The sequence below is a fragment of the Trachemys scripta genome, chromosome 5 (assembly GCF_013100865.1).
Source record: "Trachemys scripta elegans isolate TJP31775 chromosome 5, CAS_Tse_1.0, whole genome shotgun sequence".
NCBI lineage: Eukaryota > Metazoa > Chordata > Testudines > Emydidae > Trachemys > Trachemys scripta.
In genome coordinates, this window is record NC_048302.1 from 26,389,050 (window position 1) to 26,407,592 (window position 18,543).

The 18,543-nt window shown below is 44.8% G+C and overlaps 1 protein-coding gene across 2 annotated transcripts in view; it reads right to left on the reverse strand.

The window, feature by feature from the left end:
- LOC117877929 (alcohol dehydrogenase 1A-like) overlaps nucleotides 1-10,024 on the reverse strand; it is a 29,581-nt gene extending 19,557 nt beyond the window's left edge. For both annotated transcript variants that reach the window (XM_034771596.1, XM_034771597.1), the window contains exon 1: nucleotides 9,867-10,024. In XM_034771596.1, the coding sequence (XP_034627487.1) occupies nucleotides 9,867-9,884 (18 nt within the window). In that variant the 5' untranslated portion in view covers nucleotides 9,885-10,024. The remainder of the gene's footprint in view (nucleotides 1-9,866) is intronic.
- Between the last annotated feature and the right edge of the window lie 8,519 nt (nucleotides 10,025-18,543).

Sequence of the window (18,543 nt, forward strand, 5' to 3'; positions counted from 1 at the left end):
CTTCACCCCACTTCCAACACACGTTTCAAAATAAAAATAGTTCTACTTTGTTAAAGCACACCGTTTTCTTTAATACTGTTTTCGCGGGAATTTTTTAAAACTGGGACGCAGACTGTGGTGCGGAGCGGGTGTAGTGTAGTCGCGCGAATGCAGCTTCTAAACTCAAGGACTGACAGGCTCCGCTGCGGTGGGATGGTTCTTTCAACGGAGCCTGTCACCCCTCCTGATACGGACTGTGTGTATGGGGGGTCTATGTGAGTTTGTGGCAGGGGTGGGACGGTTACAGATCCCCTGCTGTGTGGCTCTGTGATCCTGCCTAAGGACCGCCGCTTAAGATCTCTAACTGCCCTCCCCTGACACAAAGTCACAGAGCAACCCACCCCCCACCACATAACATGAAAAGAACCTCCCAGACTAACCAGGGTAAGTAGTCACTGCATCACTGCACTATGTATGTGCCCTGCTGCTGTGCCTGCCCCCTACTATGTACCCTGCCAAAGGTGACTGTCCTGTCCAATTACCAACCCCCTTTCCCCCCCCTCCTCCAAAAGAACATGATGGAAACAGTAGTTAACAGAAACATATTTTTTATTATCAACTACACATGGGACTGGGAAGTGAAACTTGGACGGGGGCTTGTGTCAGGCGGGAAGGAAAGAACTTGTCAAACTTTGGGGAATGAGAGCCTTCTGCTGCTCGAGCTCTCTGCAGGGGTGGAGTGAGAGTTAGCAGGGACTCTGCCGCCTCTCCTTCTGTGCACTTTGGGTGAAGGGAGTATGGGACTTGGTGGCGGGGGAGGGCGGTTAGAGATGGACTGCAGCGGGGCTCTGTCCTCCTGCCTCCGTTCCTGCAGAACATCCACAAGGCGCCGGAGCGTGTCCGTTTGCTCCCTCAGTAGTCCAAGCAGGGTTTGAGTCGCCTGCTGGTCTTCCTGACGCCACCTCTCCTCCCGATCCATGTTGGCTTGGTGCATTTGGGACAAGTTCTCCCGCCACTGGGTCTGCTGTGCTGCCTGGGCTCGGGAGCAGGCTATAAGCTCTGAGAACATGTCCTCCCGTGTCCTCTTCTTCTTATGCCTAATCCTCCCTAGCCTCTGGGAGTGTGATGACAGGCTAGGTTGTGAGACAGTCGCAGATGGGGCTGTGGGAATGGGAAAAAGGGAGTGAATTCCTCAGAAAGATAAATGTAGTTGTGAACAAAGAACATAGTCTTTCTCTGTGAACAGGACCATGCACAGCACCTATCACATGCGCACTCAGCACAAGGTCGAATTCTCGGCCTTCGCATTCAGTGTCTGGGGTTTTGCAGAGCACTTTTGAGAACCCTGTCAGGACAACGGAATTGCTCTTGCACGCAGACATGGTAAGCCGTAGATTCGTGGCAGCTTAAAACTTTAATATTAGCAATGGCCTCATTTCACATTGAAATCAATGTCGGTCCCTGCTGCCAGCAATCCGGCAAGCAGGAAGTCTGCTCCTGTCCCACACCCTCGCGGCTGTCCCCGGGAACGATCCCTTTCGGCTGACCCTCTCCCGCCTCCACCGCGTGGCTGCAAACCAGCGGTTACAGTTCTGTAAAGGAACGGTAAAGCAGTCCCAACACTAACATTCCCCTACCTCATTCAAAGCAGGTCATCATGAGCGACATCACCCTCATGAGGATCTCTGAGAGCGACAGACAGAGAATGCTCCGGGAAAGCCTTCAAAGACCAGGGCCGTATGCCGCCATGCTGTGCCAAGCAATGATTCCAGAGTACTTGCTAGTCTCGTGGCGCGGCAACGTGTCCTACTACGGAGGACCCAATAAGGCCGCTCTCCCCAAGAACCTAATGCAGCGGATTTCAAATTACCTGCAGGAGAACTTCCTTGAGATGTCCCAGGAGGATTTCTGCTCCATCCCCGGACATATAGACCGCATCTTACTGTAGCTGCAGTAGCAGGGACTAAACAGTAGAGCGGCTTGGGCAGGACAATCATGCAAAACCGGACATTGCTAGATTTTTTTCAAATAGTTGCACTGCCCATGACTGAACCGTTAAGTTAATCAAACTAATCATGAGAAACCCATTTTTTAAATTGTTAATAATCATGTTCTGTTACAAATAAATGTTTAGATGTTTACAACACTTACTGGATGATCCTTCACCAGATTCTGTGTCTGGGGTAACGGCTGGGGAGGGTTGGTAGGGGATCTCTGTAAGGGTGATGAAGAGATCCTGGCTGTCGGGGAAATCAGCGTTGTGAGCGCTGTCGACTGCCTCGTCCTCCTCATCTCCTTCCTCATCTTCCCCGTCCGCTAACATGTCCGAGGATCCGGCCGTGGACACTATCCCATCCTCAGAGTCCACAGTCAGTGGTGGGGTAGTGGTGGCGGCCGCACCGAGGATGGAATGCAGTGCCTCGTAGAAACGGGATGTCTGGGGATGGGATCCGGAGCGTCCGTTTGCCTCTTTGGTCTTCTGGTAGCCTTGCCTCAGCTCCTTGATTTTCACGCGGCACTGCGTTACATCCCGGCTGTATCCTCTCTCTGCCATGTCTTTAGAGATCTTCTCATAGATCTTTGCATTCCGTCTTTTGGATCGCAGCTCGGAAAGCACGGACTCATCGCCCCACACAGCGATGAGATCCAAGACTTCCCGATCAGTCCATGCTGGGGCCCTCTTTCTATTCTGAGATTGCACTGCCATCAGTGCTGGAGAGCTCTGCATCGTTGCCAGTGCTGCTGAGCTCGCCACGATGTCCAGACAGGAAATGAGATTCAAACTGGCCAGACAGGAAAAGGAATTCAAATTCAAATTTTCCCGGGGCTTTTCCTGTGTGGCAGTTCAGAACATCCGAGCTCTTACTGCTGTCCAGAGCGTCAACAGAGTGGTGCACTGTGGGATAGCTCCTGGAGCTATTAGCGTCGATTTCCATCCACACCTAGCCTAATTCGACATGGCCATGTCGAATTTAGCGCTACTCCCCTCGTCGGGGAGGAGTACAGAAGTCGAATTAAAGAGACCTCTATGTCGAACTAAATACCTTCGCGGTGTGGACGGGTGCAGGGTTAATTCGATGTAACGGCGCTAACTTCGACATAAACGCCTAGTGTAGACCAGGCCCTAGCAACTAAATTGTATGTTGCCCTCTTTTCCCCCATATTTTGTTTATTTTAATTCTTTGGCAGGAACCTTGCAAAACGTATTTGCAAAATACTATACAAGTAAGTTAAAAACAAAAACTTAGGACAAATTTTGTTGGTAAAATTATTCAGGAGGAGAAGTTCAGATACAGCTTCAGGGTTCTAACTGTCGAACCCAGCCAAAATAACCCATTTTTAGATCCTATCTTTCTACTTCTTTTAATCATTTAAGAAATCAGGCACTTTATCTCCCATTTGGGAGGAGGCTCTCCCTGCAGCCCCACTTATTTATAATAGGAGGATGTTAAAGGTTTCATTTTCAATCCCTGACTGGGGCTCATTGGTATATAATATGCATGCACTTGAGCTAGCCCTTTGCAAATGCGAACAGTTGCACCCACATTAGAACAATTACAACACGTGGATCAGCAAACCAGGAACCAAATTCGATCCCCAAATGTAGATCGATTGATGCAAAACCATTGTTGCATCTCCCTCGTGCCTTGTTTTGTTGGTTTCTTCTCACTCATTGGGTGGGGCTCTTCCTCACTTCTGTGCTCCTAGTTTTTTGTTTGCTCACTTTCTTCCCACTTTTTTTCTGTGTTTGTTTTTCTCTCCTACCCTCATAAAGACCACACCTCTGCTGCTGCTCTGCACGTAGATCAGGGACTAGACACTAGAACAAAACTAGCCTTACGTAAATCAGGTTAACGCTGCTCCTGGCTGCTCTTGCAGGGCAAGAACACTGAGCAAGGACCGCATCTGGCTCCTCCCCTTGGGCTTGGGCGGGTTTGTTCTTGGGGGAATTTCTAAACTGAAAAGTGGCATGAGAAAATATGGAATTCTTCCATCAACTTCCGACCTTACTAAATGAGGGGAAGACAGAAAAATAAAGATTGTTGACGCTATTTGTAGCAGGGTCAGTGAAACAACATTTCCCAGAGGGACTGTTATTGGCAGAACACCAGGAGAACCAGGAATGTGGGGAATTAGGTTGGAAGCCGCTCAGCCACATGGACAGCGTAATCCCACAGTTTACATGGAAGTTCCACTTGTTCAATTTAATACGTGCTCAGCTTCGTTGTTTGCTAACGAAATATGGCGTCAGAGCTGAGAGTTCTCGGCAGTGTAGCAGCCGGTAGCATGTGCCATGGAACATGGTCTGCAGCCCCCCAGAGCCCTTGATTTTACAGTGATGGAAGGAGGAGTTTGAGCTGTACACAGACCTGGCTGTGCTAGAGGATGACAACAGCAGGAAAGCAAAAGTGTTACGTTATCTTATTGGGAAACAAGGCAGAGGAGATTTGTACCACTCTGAAGCTCATCACTTCCCAGGCCTCACAGCAGTTCAAGGAGCCCTGGGAAACTATTGCTTCCAAAAGCACAACAAAACTGGGGCGTGACAGAGGTTTTCCACAGAGACCAATGAGGGGCAGGGGATAGACCCGCTATGTAATTGCCTCATGCACAATGGCTGCTACATGCAATTTTGGGGAACTTGACAGACTCCCTGATTTGGGATGGGCCAGTCCGCGGCACTTATGATCACCGCCTGTGAGAGCAGCTGCTCCGGGAAGGCAATCTCACATTAGACAGACACTATAGTAATGTAGGTCCACATTAGATTTGTGTGAATTATGGTTTTAAATTGAATGAGGATATTAGCATGAATAGGCCCAAAGCACGTGATCAAAAAGGATGAGATCATGAGAAAGAAAAGTATGAAACTTGTAGTGGCCCTTGGAAATACCAGTGTTATTTTAGCCCAAACCTTAAATAAGGGAATAGAAATAAAACACGGTTAATTGGGTACCAGGTGCAATAATCAGCTACATAAACTCCTTCATTTGGCCTTAGCTAAGGTCCAACAATTGGCAATGATATGGCTTGTTTGTTAAAGGGTAGATATAAAAAAATTAACAGCTCTTAAAGGGTTCATTGCTAATACCTGCCTGACCAAGCTGGAGCCAATCACTATGGTTCTAAGCACCAAGGACTTTAGCCTGTTTGTAAATATCTTGATCAAATGCTTATAAATGTTTTGTTGCTGTTTGGATGTAGTAAATTGTTCCTCATTTAGATCAATTTTATAAATACCATTCATCCTTTGGATTTAATAAAGGAATTAATGCTTACATTAGTATTGTGAATTAGTACCCCACATAAATAATATTTCCAACAGATGCTTACATGGGGAATACAACGGAAACTTCAGTAGCCACAGACATATGTGCAGTGAGACAGTCAGTCCTGTGTGATCCCTTGATGAGACCAAAATTATTTCAGACTATGTAACCAGCTGAGTTTGTGGTAAAAAACGAGACTCCAGCTCGGCTATATGTTAGCAGTCTCAGGCTGAAAGGACGTGGGATGGGAGTCTGAACATCAATTCTTTGTTTTTAATGTTTATATAAAAATGTTTGGAAAATAGGGAAGATGCATCATTATCAGTGGAACTGGCCTCACACAGCCAATGTTTCCACTGGGAAATTACTGAAGGGACACCAACGGAAGAGGGAATGCAGGGAGCTAGGCTGGAAGCAACTCAGCCGCATGGACAGAACAGTCCACAGGGTTTAATAAAGTTGCACCTGTTCCATTTAACCTGCATTCCACATCACACTTTATGAATGAAGCACTATTAATGTGAAAAAGGACTGAATAAACAAAGTCTGGACTTGACTTACTCTAATCTAGGTTAGATTTTCCTTGGCACCACGTCGGAGAGTTGAGCACTTACCAATCTGCAGGCTTCACATTTTTTAAATAGCAATTTCTTTAGGATTTTTTTAAAATGGAGAAACAAAAATAAAGGAAAACAAACCTAAAAAAAAACAAGTTTCAGGCAGAGCTGGTGGAAGTTTTCCAAACAAAAAGTTATTTGGAAAAAATTTGTGCAAAACATGTCAATATTGTTAATATTTTACACTTTTTATGAAAAATGTGAACATTTTAAAAATTGAAAGCAAATATTAAATTTAAAATTTATTATCTATTTTTATAAAATGTTGATAACATTTTGGGGAGAAATTGAAATACATTAAAAAAATTGGAAAAATGGTTCTATTTTGAAAGGAAAACAAGTTCAACATTTTGAATTTTTTTGCCACACTACTTTTTGATTTTTCTAACAGGCTTAGTTTCAAGTTTTGATCGAGCTAATAAGACAAGACGGGTGGGGCTCAGGAACTGCCATCTGCATAGCTACTGAACGGCTGCTCTTCTCATGCTAGTCTATCGGCAGGACTTTCCAGGCTCCATTCTGCTGACCCTGGAGCTATTGAATGGCTAAAACGTGTGACGTTTACCTCAGCCCTTTAACATTTTTATTGTTTTTTTTAAATTGTTTTATCTCACTACTTTATATTTGAACCTTTTCCATCTTTATTGTTCCACTTGTGCATTCACGAATAATTAAGCTTCTAGTAACTACAGTAGATGTGGTTATTTTAATGTATGTGCAGTATGTTGGACCATTATAAAAAATGATTGAAGTGTAATGTTTCCCAAGATACTGATTTTCCTAAAATAAGATCTTGAAGTTAAATCCAGGATTCTTGCTGCACCAAAATATATTTAAATATTTTAAATTAACTGCGTTTAAAGGGGTCACTGAGTTACTTCTCTGTTGACATTTCCAGAATCACATTTCTGTAAATGATGAAAATTCATTTGAAAGAAAAAGAGTAGTCTTGACAAAAAAACAAAAAAAGACAAAAAAACAAATGCACAACTGAAAACCAGGCCGGCTCAGCTGTGTGTTAGTGTTAAGAGACGTTAAGTTTATAAGAATGTCTTTAGACCTGATGAAATGTTTGTAGGATGTACTGATCTCACTTATAACCTCCATCTCCCATGGTATAAAGTTATATTGAATGTTTGCATGTAAATCTCTAACTGCATAACTCAAACAGGAAAGCAGCATCAATTAACGTAAAGTGCTGGTCCTTCACACAAGAAGGGCCATTGAAACCAAATAAGCCGCTGTGAAACATTAAAAGGCCAGAGACTTTGTTGACTGTGTCCCCCTCTCACACGCCCACCCATGAAGAAGAGATGGGCACAAACACTTGTCCCATGAGTCTGAACTCAGGGAGAAAGATATAAAAATCCCTGACCAGAAGGAACTGCATCACTCTGGTGCTTGGCATTCAGAGAGGGCAATATTTCTACACATAAGCAAGGGATCCTCAAGCTGCTTAGCTTGGATTAGCTCTCAAGAACATAGAATGCAGATCACAGCCGCGTCTATTGCCCTTTGGAACCGAAGATGGTAATTCATTTGTTCACCTGCTTTAACTTTGTAAATAACATTTCTTTTTTTAGTTAATAAACCTTTAGTTAGCTTATTATAGGATTGGCTACAAGTATTGTCTTTTGGTGTGAGGTCTAAGGTGCAATTGACCTTAGGTAAGTGACTGGTTGTAACCTGAATATTGCTTGTGGTTTTTTTAGTATATGGGACCATCTAGCAGAAAGGCAAGTTTGCCCAAGTGGCAATACAGACTGGGTTACGCCAGGAGACTATCTGTAACTCCATGGGTAGGTTGCTATAGCGTTTGGAGTTCACGCTTCTTGGTTGGTGAAATCTAAGTGTAGAACTCCCAACCAATTTGGGGTTTGAGCCCTGCTTCCTCACAGTCTGCCCTGAGGTTGTCACTCATGCTCGTCAGCTATTTCAGACAGCTTGACAAATGCAAAAGGATTTTATCATCAGAGCGGTGAGAAAATACCAATTTTTGCTTAAAAATACAAAATAAGAAACATTTCCAATTAGTAATAAATCCTATTATCTTAACAAAAAAAATTAAGTTCTACAAAATAATAGCCGAGTGCAACAAAATAGTCCAGCCCCAGCACACTGACTCAAGATGGGAATGACTGTAATTCTTTAGAGACAGACCTAATAAAAATGCTCCATGAAGTCTGCAAGTTCACATGTCAGACATAAGGATGTTCAACATCAATTTACAGCTGAGGTCAAAGATCACATTTTAAATAGAGATACAGGGCACAAGTGTGTGTGTGTGTGTGTGGGGGGGGGAAATAAAAAAAAATAGCTTGTACACTTTGGTCTTACATAGTATTCCATTTATCATGTGGTGATATGGATTTCACAACCTGAAAAGGGCAAAGTTTCTGCACAGTTTATGAATAGAAGTGAAGCCAAAACCTCCAAATTCCTAACACAAACAAATATATTTGAACCCAATTCTTTCTGTACAAGTACATAAGGCTCCCTCTGAAGAAGTCCCACTGAGGTCAGTGGGAGTCCTAGGCAGGGGCGGCTCCAGGCACCAAGCATGTGCCTGGGGCGGCAAGCCGCAGGGGGCGGCCTTCTGGTCGCCATGAGGGCGGCAGTCAGGGAGCCTTCGGCAGCAAGCCTGTGGGAAGTCCACTGGTCCCGCGGCTTCGGCGGCAATTCAGCGGCGGGTACGCCGAAGCCGCGGGACCAGCGGACCTCCCACAGGCATGCCGCTGAATCCATGTTACCAGCCAGACCTCCCACAGGCGTGCCGCCGAAAGCCATCTGGCTGCTGTGCTTGGGGCAGCAAAATACATAGAGCCGCCCCTGGCCGTGGGCATGCATTCATCCATTGGATTATTGTAGCAACCATTAGTGTCTCACAGCCCAAATTGGGGTCACACAGTCAGAGGCTTCAGAACATCTCTGACTTTCTACAAGTCTTGGGGCTAAATTTCTATTGCAATGTAGTAACCCTTCTCTATACACAATCTGGCCGGACGTACAAGTAACAACAAAATATAGTCTCAACAGAACTTTCTTAATGAGTCTTTCAGTGATGTATATTCTTCCTTTAGGTGTTCCATCTGGCAGGGCTCATGTTCATCTATCAAAATCCACTATTCTTATATCAAGGGTTTTTAGTACCTTTTATTAAATGTAGGAAACCAAATCCATCAATGCCATCTACAACAGCATGGAAACTACAGAGTCTAGTAGAGGTGTAAATACTCATTTTTATTTATCTTTGGTGAAATTATAAGTTTTACAAATTTAATATTGAACAGGAAAATATTCAATAAATTATTTTGATCAGTAGATAATATTTACACATTAAGTTTCCCAAAGCAACCATAATTTAGCCCTATTTTGCATATGGTATATATTGCAGTAGTTGTTGTTCATTGTTGATTTAAGATACGTATTCAACATGGTTAAGTTACAAGTGCTGTGCGAACTTTGGTTCTAAATCGACATTTCTACAGTTACATTAGCAAACTTAAGACTATATAAACTTAATTAAATAGAAAAAATCAAGACTATTTTTAAAGGAAGATAAAATAGAAAAACACTATCCCTATGCCCACAGCTTAAAGCGCGTTCTGATCTTTCAGGACAAAGGTGTTAAACTGCATAAATGTATCATTTAATAAGGGCTTAATAAAAAATGAACCTGAAATGTATTCAGCTAAACAATCAGATATGAAAATAAATGCACAAACAACAGGGTTCCATTTTGCTTTTGCTGCTATGTCTTGATAGGGTGTGTTTGAAAAGCAAAGTGCTGCATTTAAACTTTGTTACTCATTCTCAGCACAGTGCTTATTTTCTTGGGCAGTGAAGCAAACACTCCATACCATGTTTATGCCAACCATTATTAAAGAGTTCTCTGAATTATTAAAATATTAAGAATCACAAATTTAAAATCAACAATTCTGTACCGGTTTCTTTATCAACTGCAATGATGAGAACTTTCTTAAATGAATTGCTTGCTTACTTTGCCTGAAGTGCTCATGCTGTCTTTTTGTCTCGGTCTCTTTCACAGCTTGCTAACTCTGGTTTCTTGCTTGCTCTGATTTCTCTTGCTGATAGTCTGTCCTGCTGGATGAATAGATTAGAAGTTGTTCCTGCAATTTGCTGCTATGAATACGTGACTTGGGGCCTTTTAACCAAGCCTATTTGTTCCCTAACCCCACCCCTCAAACATCTAAAGCACTGAACAGAAAAACTAAACCACTCCTCTAATGAAACCCTACTCTCCGCTTAACTTTTGTAACATTAAACAATTAGAATTGGGCTGGCCTGATAGTCTGCTGTATTAATTACACTGCCACAAACATACATGGCATTATACAATAAATAGGGCATGCCAGATAAAGAACAGTGTGCTTCTCCTTATGAGTGGGAGACAGATGTAAGCCCAGTGAAGTACAAGGCATACAGCTCCACAGGGGAAATCAGATCTCTAGCACCTCTCACCCCCTGGTCTAGCAAAGGATTTGATGGGTGCCAACGAGGCAACACACTCATCTCCTTACAGAGATGCAGTGACCTGGGAAAAGGAAAGCAGGGATTGCTCTGAGGCAACCCAGTCTGACTCCCAGGGTGGTACTGACAAGTACCAAAGGGATCATCACCAGGCCTTCTCAGCCAGGAGGGGGACCTACCCCGAAAGGCTCCTGGCCAACCCACTAAGATGTCAGTTAGTTGTGATATTTGTCATAGATTGCTGTCTACCTTCTATGAAGAGAGTGCTGTGTATAAAGGATATGGGGGCAGAGTTAAGGTTGTTTGGAGTTCCTTAATAAAGCTGTGTGAATAACAGATTTTTTTTGGTTCACTGACAATTTTTCAGGTGGAACAAATTCTGTTTGAATCAAAACAAACTGTTTTGTTTCAGTTTTGACCATTTTTAAAATAAAAGGAAATTTCAAAACAAAAAGTTATTTCAAGCCAAAATATTGAAATGTTTACGTATTTGGATGTTTGTTTGGGTTATTTCATGTGAACAATTTGGCCTTAATTTGTGAAATGTTTCAGTGTCACTAAATCTGCATTTTTCCCGGAAAAAAAAATCCACCAAAAAATTTCACCCAGCACTACTCCTTAACCTTGCATTTACTGTATCATACACACCAGTAGCTAAATAATCAGTACCTCCTCACCTGTTTTCGTGGGTGTTCCCCTTGTCATGAGTAACCCGTGTCCCCAGCTCCCATCGTCTCTTTCTTGTCTTGTTGTTTACTTCCTGTGAATTTCTGTCTATTTCTCTTTTGATTCCTCCTCACCATATTTTTCTTCTTCTTCCTTCTCCTCCCGCATTCATGGCGGATCTGAACTTCACAGAAAAAAAACTTTGGCTTTGAGAATATATAATCTGAGCCCTGCAACTATGTCCTTGTAAACTTGCTCATGGGGCTTACATTATGGGGCCCAACAGAAGCCAGGAGGAAAGAAGGTTTCAAGAGACTAGCTGCTGCTTCAATCCACAGTAGTAGACTAGGGTTACCATATGTCCTCTTTTTCCCGGACATGTCCGGCTTTTCGGCAATCAAACCCCCGTCCGGGGGGAATTGTCAAAAAGCCGAACATGTCCAGGAAAATGCCGCCCGGGCACTTCCCCTCCCGCGGCGGCTCTGCTCCTCCCCGACTCTTCGGCTCTGTTTAAGAGCCGAGTGCTACGGGCTTTGGGCAGCCCCCATACCTCCGGACCCTGCGCCGCCGGAGCCCGGGAGGGGAAGTGCCCGGCTGGGGGCGCAGGGTCCGGAGGCAAGGGGGCTGCCCGAAGCCCAAGCACTACCGGCTTCACGGTTTGCCGGGCAGCCCCCAGACCCTGCGCCCCCGGCTGGGCGCTTCCCCTCCTGGGCTCCAGCTGTGCTGGGGAAGCATCGGCCGGGGGCGCAGGGTCTGGGGGCTGCCCGTCAAACTGTGAAGCCGGTAGCACTCGGGCAGCCCTTTCCACGTGGCTGGGAGTGGGAGGGAGGAGGGGGCGGAGTTAGGGCGGAGAAGGGGCGGAGTTGGGGCAGGGCTGGGGGTGGGGGAATGGGCGGGGCCCCAGGCCCGTGGAGGGTCCTCTTTTTTTTATTTGTTAGATATAGTAACCATACAGTAGAGGCATGCTCAGGATAGGAGCAGGGTGGACCTGGGTTCATGCAACTTTTCCTGTCCTGAATGTGCCTTTTTCCTGCCCCGTTGCTTCATTCAGCTCTTCTGATGCCTCTTTGGGGTCGCATACCGTAAGTTAGGATAGACTGGTTTATGGGTTACTTAATGCATACCTATTGTCAGCCAACTAAAATCAAACCGTGCCCTCTGCTGTCTCTCTGACATTCATTAACTTATGGAATGGCCTCTGAGTAAATAGCAGCAAAGTTCATTATCATGATGATAAACATAAATCAATGATTTATCCAAAGGTGCCTTGAACTGGTAGGACTTTCTAACTACCCAAAAGTAATTAATAAGGCTCAGTAACTCTGTTCAGTAATCCCATAGTTTCTATCATCACATTTCAGGAACAACTTTGTGATACAAGTGAACAAGTGGAAAAGTTGGTTCCCTAATTTAAAATAATAATAATAATAATAATAATCTAATCATACCCCAATGAGTTTGTGACAGAAGTGGAGCTGCTTTGTAATATCTAAGAAGAACAAGCTGCAACAATTTTATCAACAATGCAACCTGATCAATGAAGGAAAGTAACTGTCTAATTATGACAGGTTTCAGAGTGGTAGCTGTGTTAGTCTGTATCAGCAAAAACAATGAGGTGTCCTTGTGGCACCTCAGAGACTAACACATTTATTAATTTGTCCACAAGGAAGCCTCATTGTTTTTGTCTAATTATGGTGGTTTATTAGCATTTCCTATACGACTACATCAGCCTAACTTAATAGTGGGCTATGGAAAGAGCAAACAAGAAAGCAACATAATAGGCCTAGATAAGAAGCGTCAGGCACAGACTTGAAAGACAATGGGGCAAGAAGTTAGCTCCAAAGATCCCTGCTCCAACATGTTGCAAGCCTTGTTTAGGTTTCAGAGCAGCAGCCGTGTTAGTCTGTATCCGCCAAAAGAACAGGAGTACTTGTGGCACCTTAGAGACTAACAAATTTATTAGAGCATAAGCTTTCGTGGGCTACTGCCCACTTCTTAGCCAGTGTTGTGAATGGAGAGATCAAAAGAACAGTTAAAAAACACTCCTCAAGAGAAGAAGGGGAATGTCACTGATCAGAAACTGCCTAGGGAAACAGGCTGACAGAGAGACTCTGTGGAAGAGGCGTAAAGAAGTTTGGCTTTCCCAGATCCAGGCAATGGATTAGAGAAAAATCTAGATATGCGTATAGTCTGTTTTATTGTTTTAAGATAAGTTCTGTTTTAAATATGTTTGTTCTAAATAAATAATACTTTGCTTTAAGAAGGCTGCTTGGTCACTGTATTGACCATTGTCATTGCTCCTGGGGAGAACAGAACTGCAGGCAGCAAAGATAAATCAGGCATGAGGAGCCAATCATGGATATAACTTAGATAATGTTTTCACATCTTAGCTCATAGAGCCGAGAAGCGATGGAATGCAACCCAGGCCTGGTCTCAGTGAGAGAATCATGCGATTCCATCCCAAGAGATGCGACAGCCCAAAACCTGGGCCTGAAGGGACGAGATTTTAAGAGACCAGGAAGGGTGTGAGGGGCAGCAGTTAACCCAGCAGTGCTGTTAGTACAGGGGTTCTCAGACTTTTGTACTGGTGACCCCTTTCACACAGCGAATCTCTGGGTGTGACCACCCCTTATACATTAAAAACACTTTTTTATATATATTTAACACATTCTAAATGCTGCAGGCGAAGTGGAGTTTGGGGTGGAGGCTGATAGCTCGTGACCCCCCCCTGTAATAACCTCACGACCCCCTACGGGGTCCCGACCCCCAGTTTGAGAACCCCTGTGTTAGCACATTATCAAGTACCTTTTATCATGGTGCAGTTTGGATTCATGCTGGCTCAGCAAATTTACCCATGCTGAGTGCAAAGGAAGAACAGAGGTGTTATTGTGTTTAACAGATCCTGTATTTATTTATTTTTTAGTTCTACATTTTTTTTAAAAAAGCGATATGGTCCTTTGGGGGCACTGATGAGGTGGAGGGGGCTCACACAAGCCCCTTGGTAACAGCTGGCATTTGGACCATGTGAAAAAGAATCTGACCGTAGGGAGGTTATTTAAATTAATGTATTTAACACAATTCCTTGCACAGCACCTTGAAAATGTGAACTGACACAAACGGGTTCCTAAGGAGGACTATACAGCTGCGCTCCATGTCCACAGCAGGAGGCTGGGGCTACTGAACATATTTATGTAAAATAAGTCAGCTTAGTTTGTGGTGCACCCCAATGCATTATGTCAATAGCCCTTCCTAGAGTCCTTAGGCCAGGCTCAGGCAGAGACATGTGAGACTCAGAGACAGAAGTTGTTTACATTTGGGTGTGAGCAATAAAAAGAGGGTTTGTAACCTGCCCCCAAATTCTAAGCTGGCTTTGCTTGTTAAAATATTCAGCTGTCTCTGCAGGCATGTGCTGCAAGAGGTGTCCCCACCAGCACAGCTAGGTGCCCAGGGCAGACACTTCACATTGTCCCTATGACTCTCATCAGCTGCTCCAGCCTCACACCAGGGAAAGACTGGAGGAAACTGCTACTGTCTCCAGCTGAGCCCTATCCATTATAACCAACTCTCCTCCAGCTGCCTTTTCTCCCAGACCCATCATGGAGTCTGAAGACAGGTCCTGGGAGGAAGGGTTACAGTCCATTCCCCACCAGGGTAGACCCAATCCCATATCCTCCACACACCAGGGGAGGGGGAAATCCAGCAGTCAATCAGGTGTAAACTTGGTTTTTAAAATGTTCCCAATTAATACTAAATTGTTAAAGCTAAGACTGCAATAAACCAAACTTAGTTTTCAAGTTCAAGCCTCTAGATCAGTTACAGACAGACAATTTATTTTAGTAGATGTCCCTGGATGACACTTTGAATGACAGAATCAAACTTTATTCAGAAGAAAAATAATTAGTTAAGCAAACAGGCTGACAATTACTATTTACACAGGTACTACATTAGTATTAGCATTCAAAGCTGGAATGGCATATCAACGGATAATTAGTCCACTGACAACAGAATAACCCGGTAACCAGGCTAATAGTATCCTTCTGGTGTTAACTGTAGCTCTCTGCAATTTAGCAAGGCTACTCCTTTTAAGAACTATTATAATACTAATTAACATTAACTCTATCCATTACTATATTCACATTTCTACTAGCTCTTTACATTACACATTATTTTAATCAACATCTGGACCAATGGCCTTCCCATGCGATCAATATAAATAGCATTTTAATAAAACATTCAAAATTCTCAAAAATACTCTTTAAAAACCATGCTAAAACCAAAACATAGCTGCAACATCCTTGCTAACGTGTTTTTCCATCGGATTGTCTCCATCATCTCTAACTTTTACTCATGCTAACACACAATTCCCTACACTTAGCCTAACAACCTAATTTCTACTTAGGCCTGGTCTATAGTGTGGGGGTAAGTCGACCTAAGTTATGCAACTCCAGTGGAATACCAGAGTCGACAGGAAAGCGATCTGCGGTCGATTTAGCAGGTCTTCACTAGACCTGCTAAAATTGACCCCAGGTCCTTCAATTGCCGTATCATCGATCCCCGATAAGTGTAGACATACCCTTAGTTCTTAACCTAACACATTTTTTGCTACACAGGTAAGAGTTGTCTACCTCAAGAACCAAAGGAGAACATCATTCTGCAACAGATGACCCAGCCCATCACCAGATGGGAAACTGCTCCTCATGTGACCAACCTTCCTACAGCCAGCAATCGAAGGACATCCTGCCTGCCAGTAGAATGAGGGATGCAGAGATAAAGGGCTGGAGTGGAAGAACTAGGGGTCTTCAAAAGAAATTAATAGGCAGCAGGTTTAAAACAAAAAAAGAAGCATTTCTTCACATAACGCACTGTCAACCTGTGGAACTCTTTGCCAGAGAATGTTGTGAATGCCAAGACTATAACAGGGTTTAAAAAAGAACGAGTTAAATTAATGGAGAACAGGTCCATCAATGGCTATTGGCCAGGATGGTCAGCGGTGATGTCCCTAGCCTCCGTTTGCCAGAAGCTGGGAATGGGTGACCGGGGATGGATCACTTGATGATCACCTGTTCTGTTCATTCCCTCTGAAGCACCTGGCATTGGCTACTGTCAGAAGACAGGATACTGGACTAGACAGACCTTTGGTCTGACCCAATACAGCCATTCTTATATTCTTAAGGATTGACAGATTTGGAAGGGAGCAGGGAAGGGAACTGGCGTGTTTTGAGGAAGTGAAGGCAAGGTCAAATGAGAGAGAGAGAGAGAGAGAACACTTAGAGGGTGCTCCTTGTTAAAATATTAGCAGCATATCACAGGATGCTATTGCACACATCTTTAAATGAAACAAAAGCCTTAATGACTAAGAACTCCCCTTTCTGCCAGAACACCCACACACAAATTATCTATCATCTCCAATCCAAACAATGACACAATTTACATCCCTCTGAAAGCCTGGGAAAAAATCTTCACTGACGATTGTGAGAAGTTGCTTTGAGTCCTTGTAAAACTTTAGAAACCTGACCAGGCACCATATCTAGGGGCTTGTGGTTTCTGGCAAACCCTGCAATGAGATGGAGAGCTTCTTGCTCTACAACAGCCTCTTTAAGGATACTGTATCATTTCCTTTCCCCTGGCCTTTACATCTCTTCCCCCCATTCCCTCTTCCTCAGATTCTCTGTTTTTCCAGTCAACTCTTCTCCAAGCCCCTATATCTTTCTTAGTTCAAAGACACTTACACTCATAGTCAGAGAGGGTGCAAGGATGTTTCGTGCCCTAAGTGAAACTTCCACCTTGCGCCCCCCCCCCCAAAGCCTGTGGCAGCTCCCCGCCCCCTGCGGCAGCTCCCCACCCCTCCTCCGCCCTGAGGCGCACCCCCACGGCAGCTTCCCCCGGCCTGGAGAACTGTGTGACAGCTCCCCGCACCAGCTCACCTCTGCTCCACCTCCTCCCCGAGCATGCCATCACTGCTCCACTTCTCCCGCCTCCCAGGCTTGCGGCGCTAATCAGCTGTTTGGCGCCGCAAGCCTGGGAGGGAGGGAAGCAGAGCGGAGTGGCATACTCAGGGGAGGAGGTGGAGCAGAGGTGAGCTGGGGCGGGGAGTTCCCCTGTGTGCCGCCCCACCCCCTTACTTGCTGCAGGCGGCCCTCCCCGCGCCCCCCTGCCCCAGCTCCCTCCGCCTAAATGCTGACGACGACTGGGGTGGCCGAAGATCCAGCCACCGCGGTCGCCACCACAGGACCCAAAATGCCGCCCCCAAAATGCTAGCGCCTTAGGCGACTGCCTAGGTCGCCTAATGGGTTGCACCGGCCCTGCTCATAGTATGATTTTGCAGGGATGAAAAGTGTTTCCTTGCAGTAACTTATCCCTGGTTACTAATTTAGCTAGGGATGGTGCCTCCAGCAGATTGGTTCTTAAACAAGAGGCAGATTAATTAGTAAGAGGGTGGGAAGCATAAAGAATTAGTCTACACAACCGATGAAGCAAATCAATGACTAATGCAAACAAATTACAACAGCTACTCAGGGAGCCTTCTGCCCAGCTCCTCTAAATAATGCCATGTGGAGGCAGCAGGGCTAGGCCTGGGTCAGGGAGGGCCAGTCATGCACAACCCAGCTCAGATCCCCCTAAGCGCAGTGTCTCCCCATGTCCTCTAGTCTGAAGGTAGATGCCAGCAGGTGGCCTCTGTGACGTGTTGAACCCCCCTTCTAGGATGCCACCTGATGTATTGGGATTTCACTGAGCCCACCTGCTCCACTAACCTGGGCTCCCTCTCCATGTTTTGCTGAATTAGGCTCTCTGGCCTCTGGCAGCACACTCACAGGTAGAGACGCACCAGCTGCAGAATTTACCTAAGGCGGGAATCTTTTGTTTCCCAGTTTTGACCTCCCCCTCCTTCTGGTGGAAAATTACTAGAAGTGCAAGACGATGTTTAGTACCAGGTGACAGGACCACCTGACTTAGTAGTGTCACAGCTGAGTCCCAGGACGCCGCTCAGGAAGGAGAGCGATTAGTATCTTCAAAGTCTTATTGTTTCTTCCGAATGGCCCATCAAAGCTAATGGCCTGTTGTCTGGATGTCTCCCAAATACACACAGTTGTAATTGTTACATAGTTAATATTCCTAACTTTAGATACAGAAATGATACATGCATACAAATTGGATAATCACATTCAGTACGTTATAACCTTTCTGATGATACCTTACAAGACCCATCTTGCATAAAATATATCTTAGTTATACCATATCCATATCATAACACTATTTCTAGGAAGAATATGGAGTGTCACGCCACAGCCTCATCCCTTTCGTTGACATTAGCTTTTCCTAACAGGGACACACTGGTAAAAAGAGGTGGGATCCCCATATGGAGCTTCCTTTGTATATGTCTGCACTGCAATTAAAAACCTGCTGTTGGTCCCAGCTGGCTTGGGCTCGGGGCTGTTTAACTGCAGGGTAGATGTTGGGGCCTGGGCTATAGCCCAAGCTCTGGGACCCTCCCACCTTGCAGAGTCCTAGACCCCAGGCTG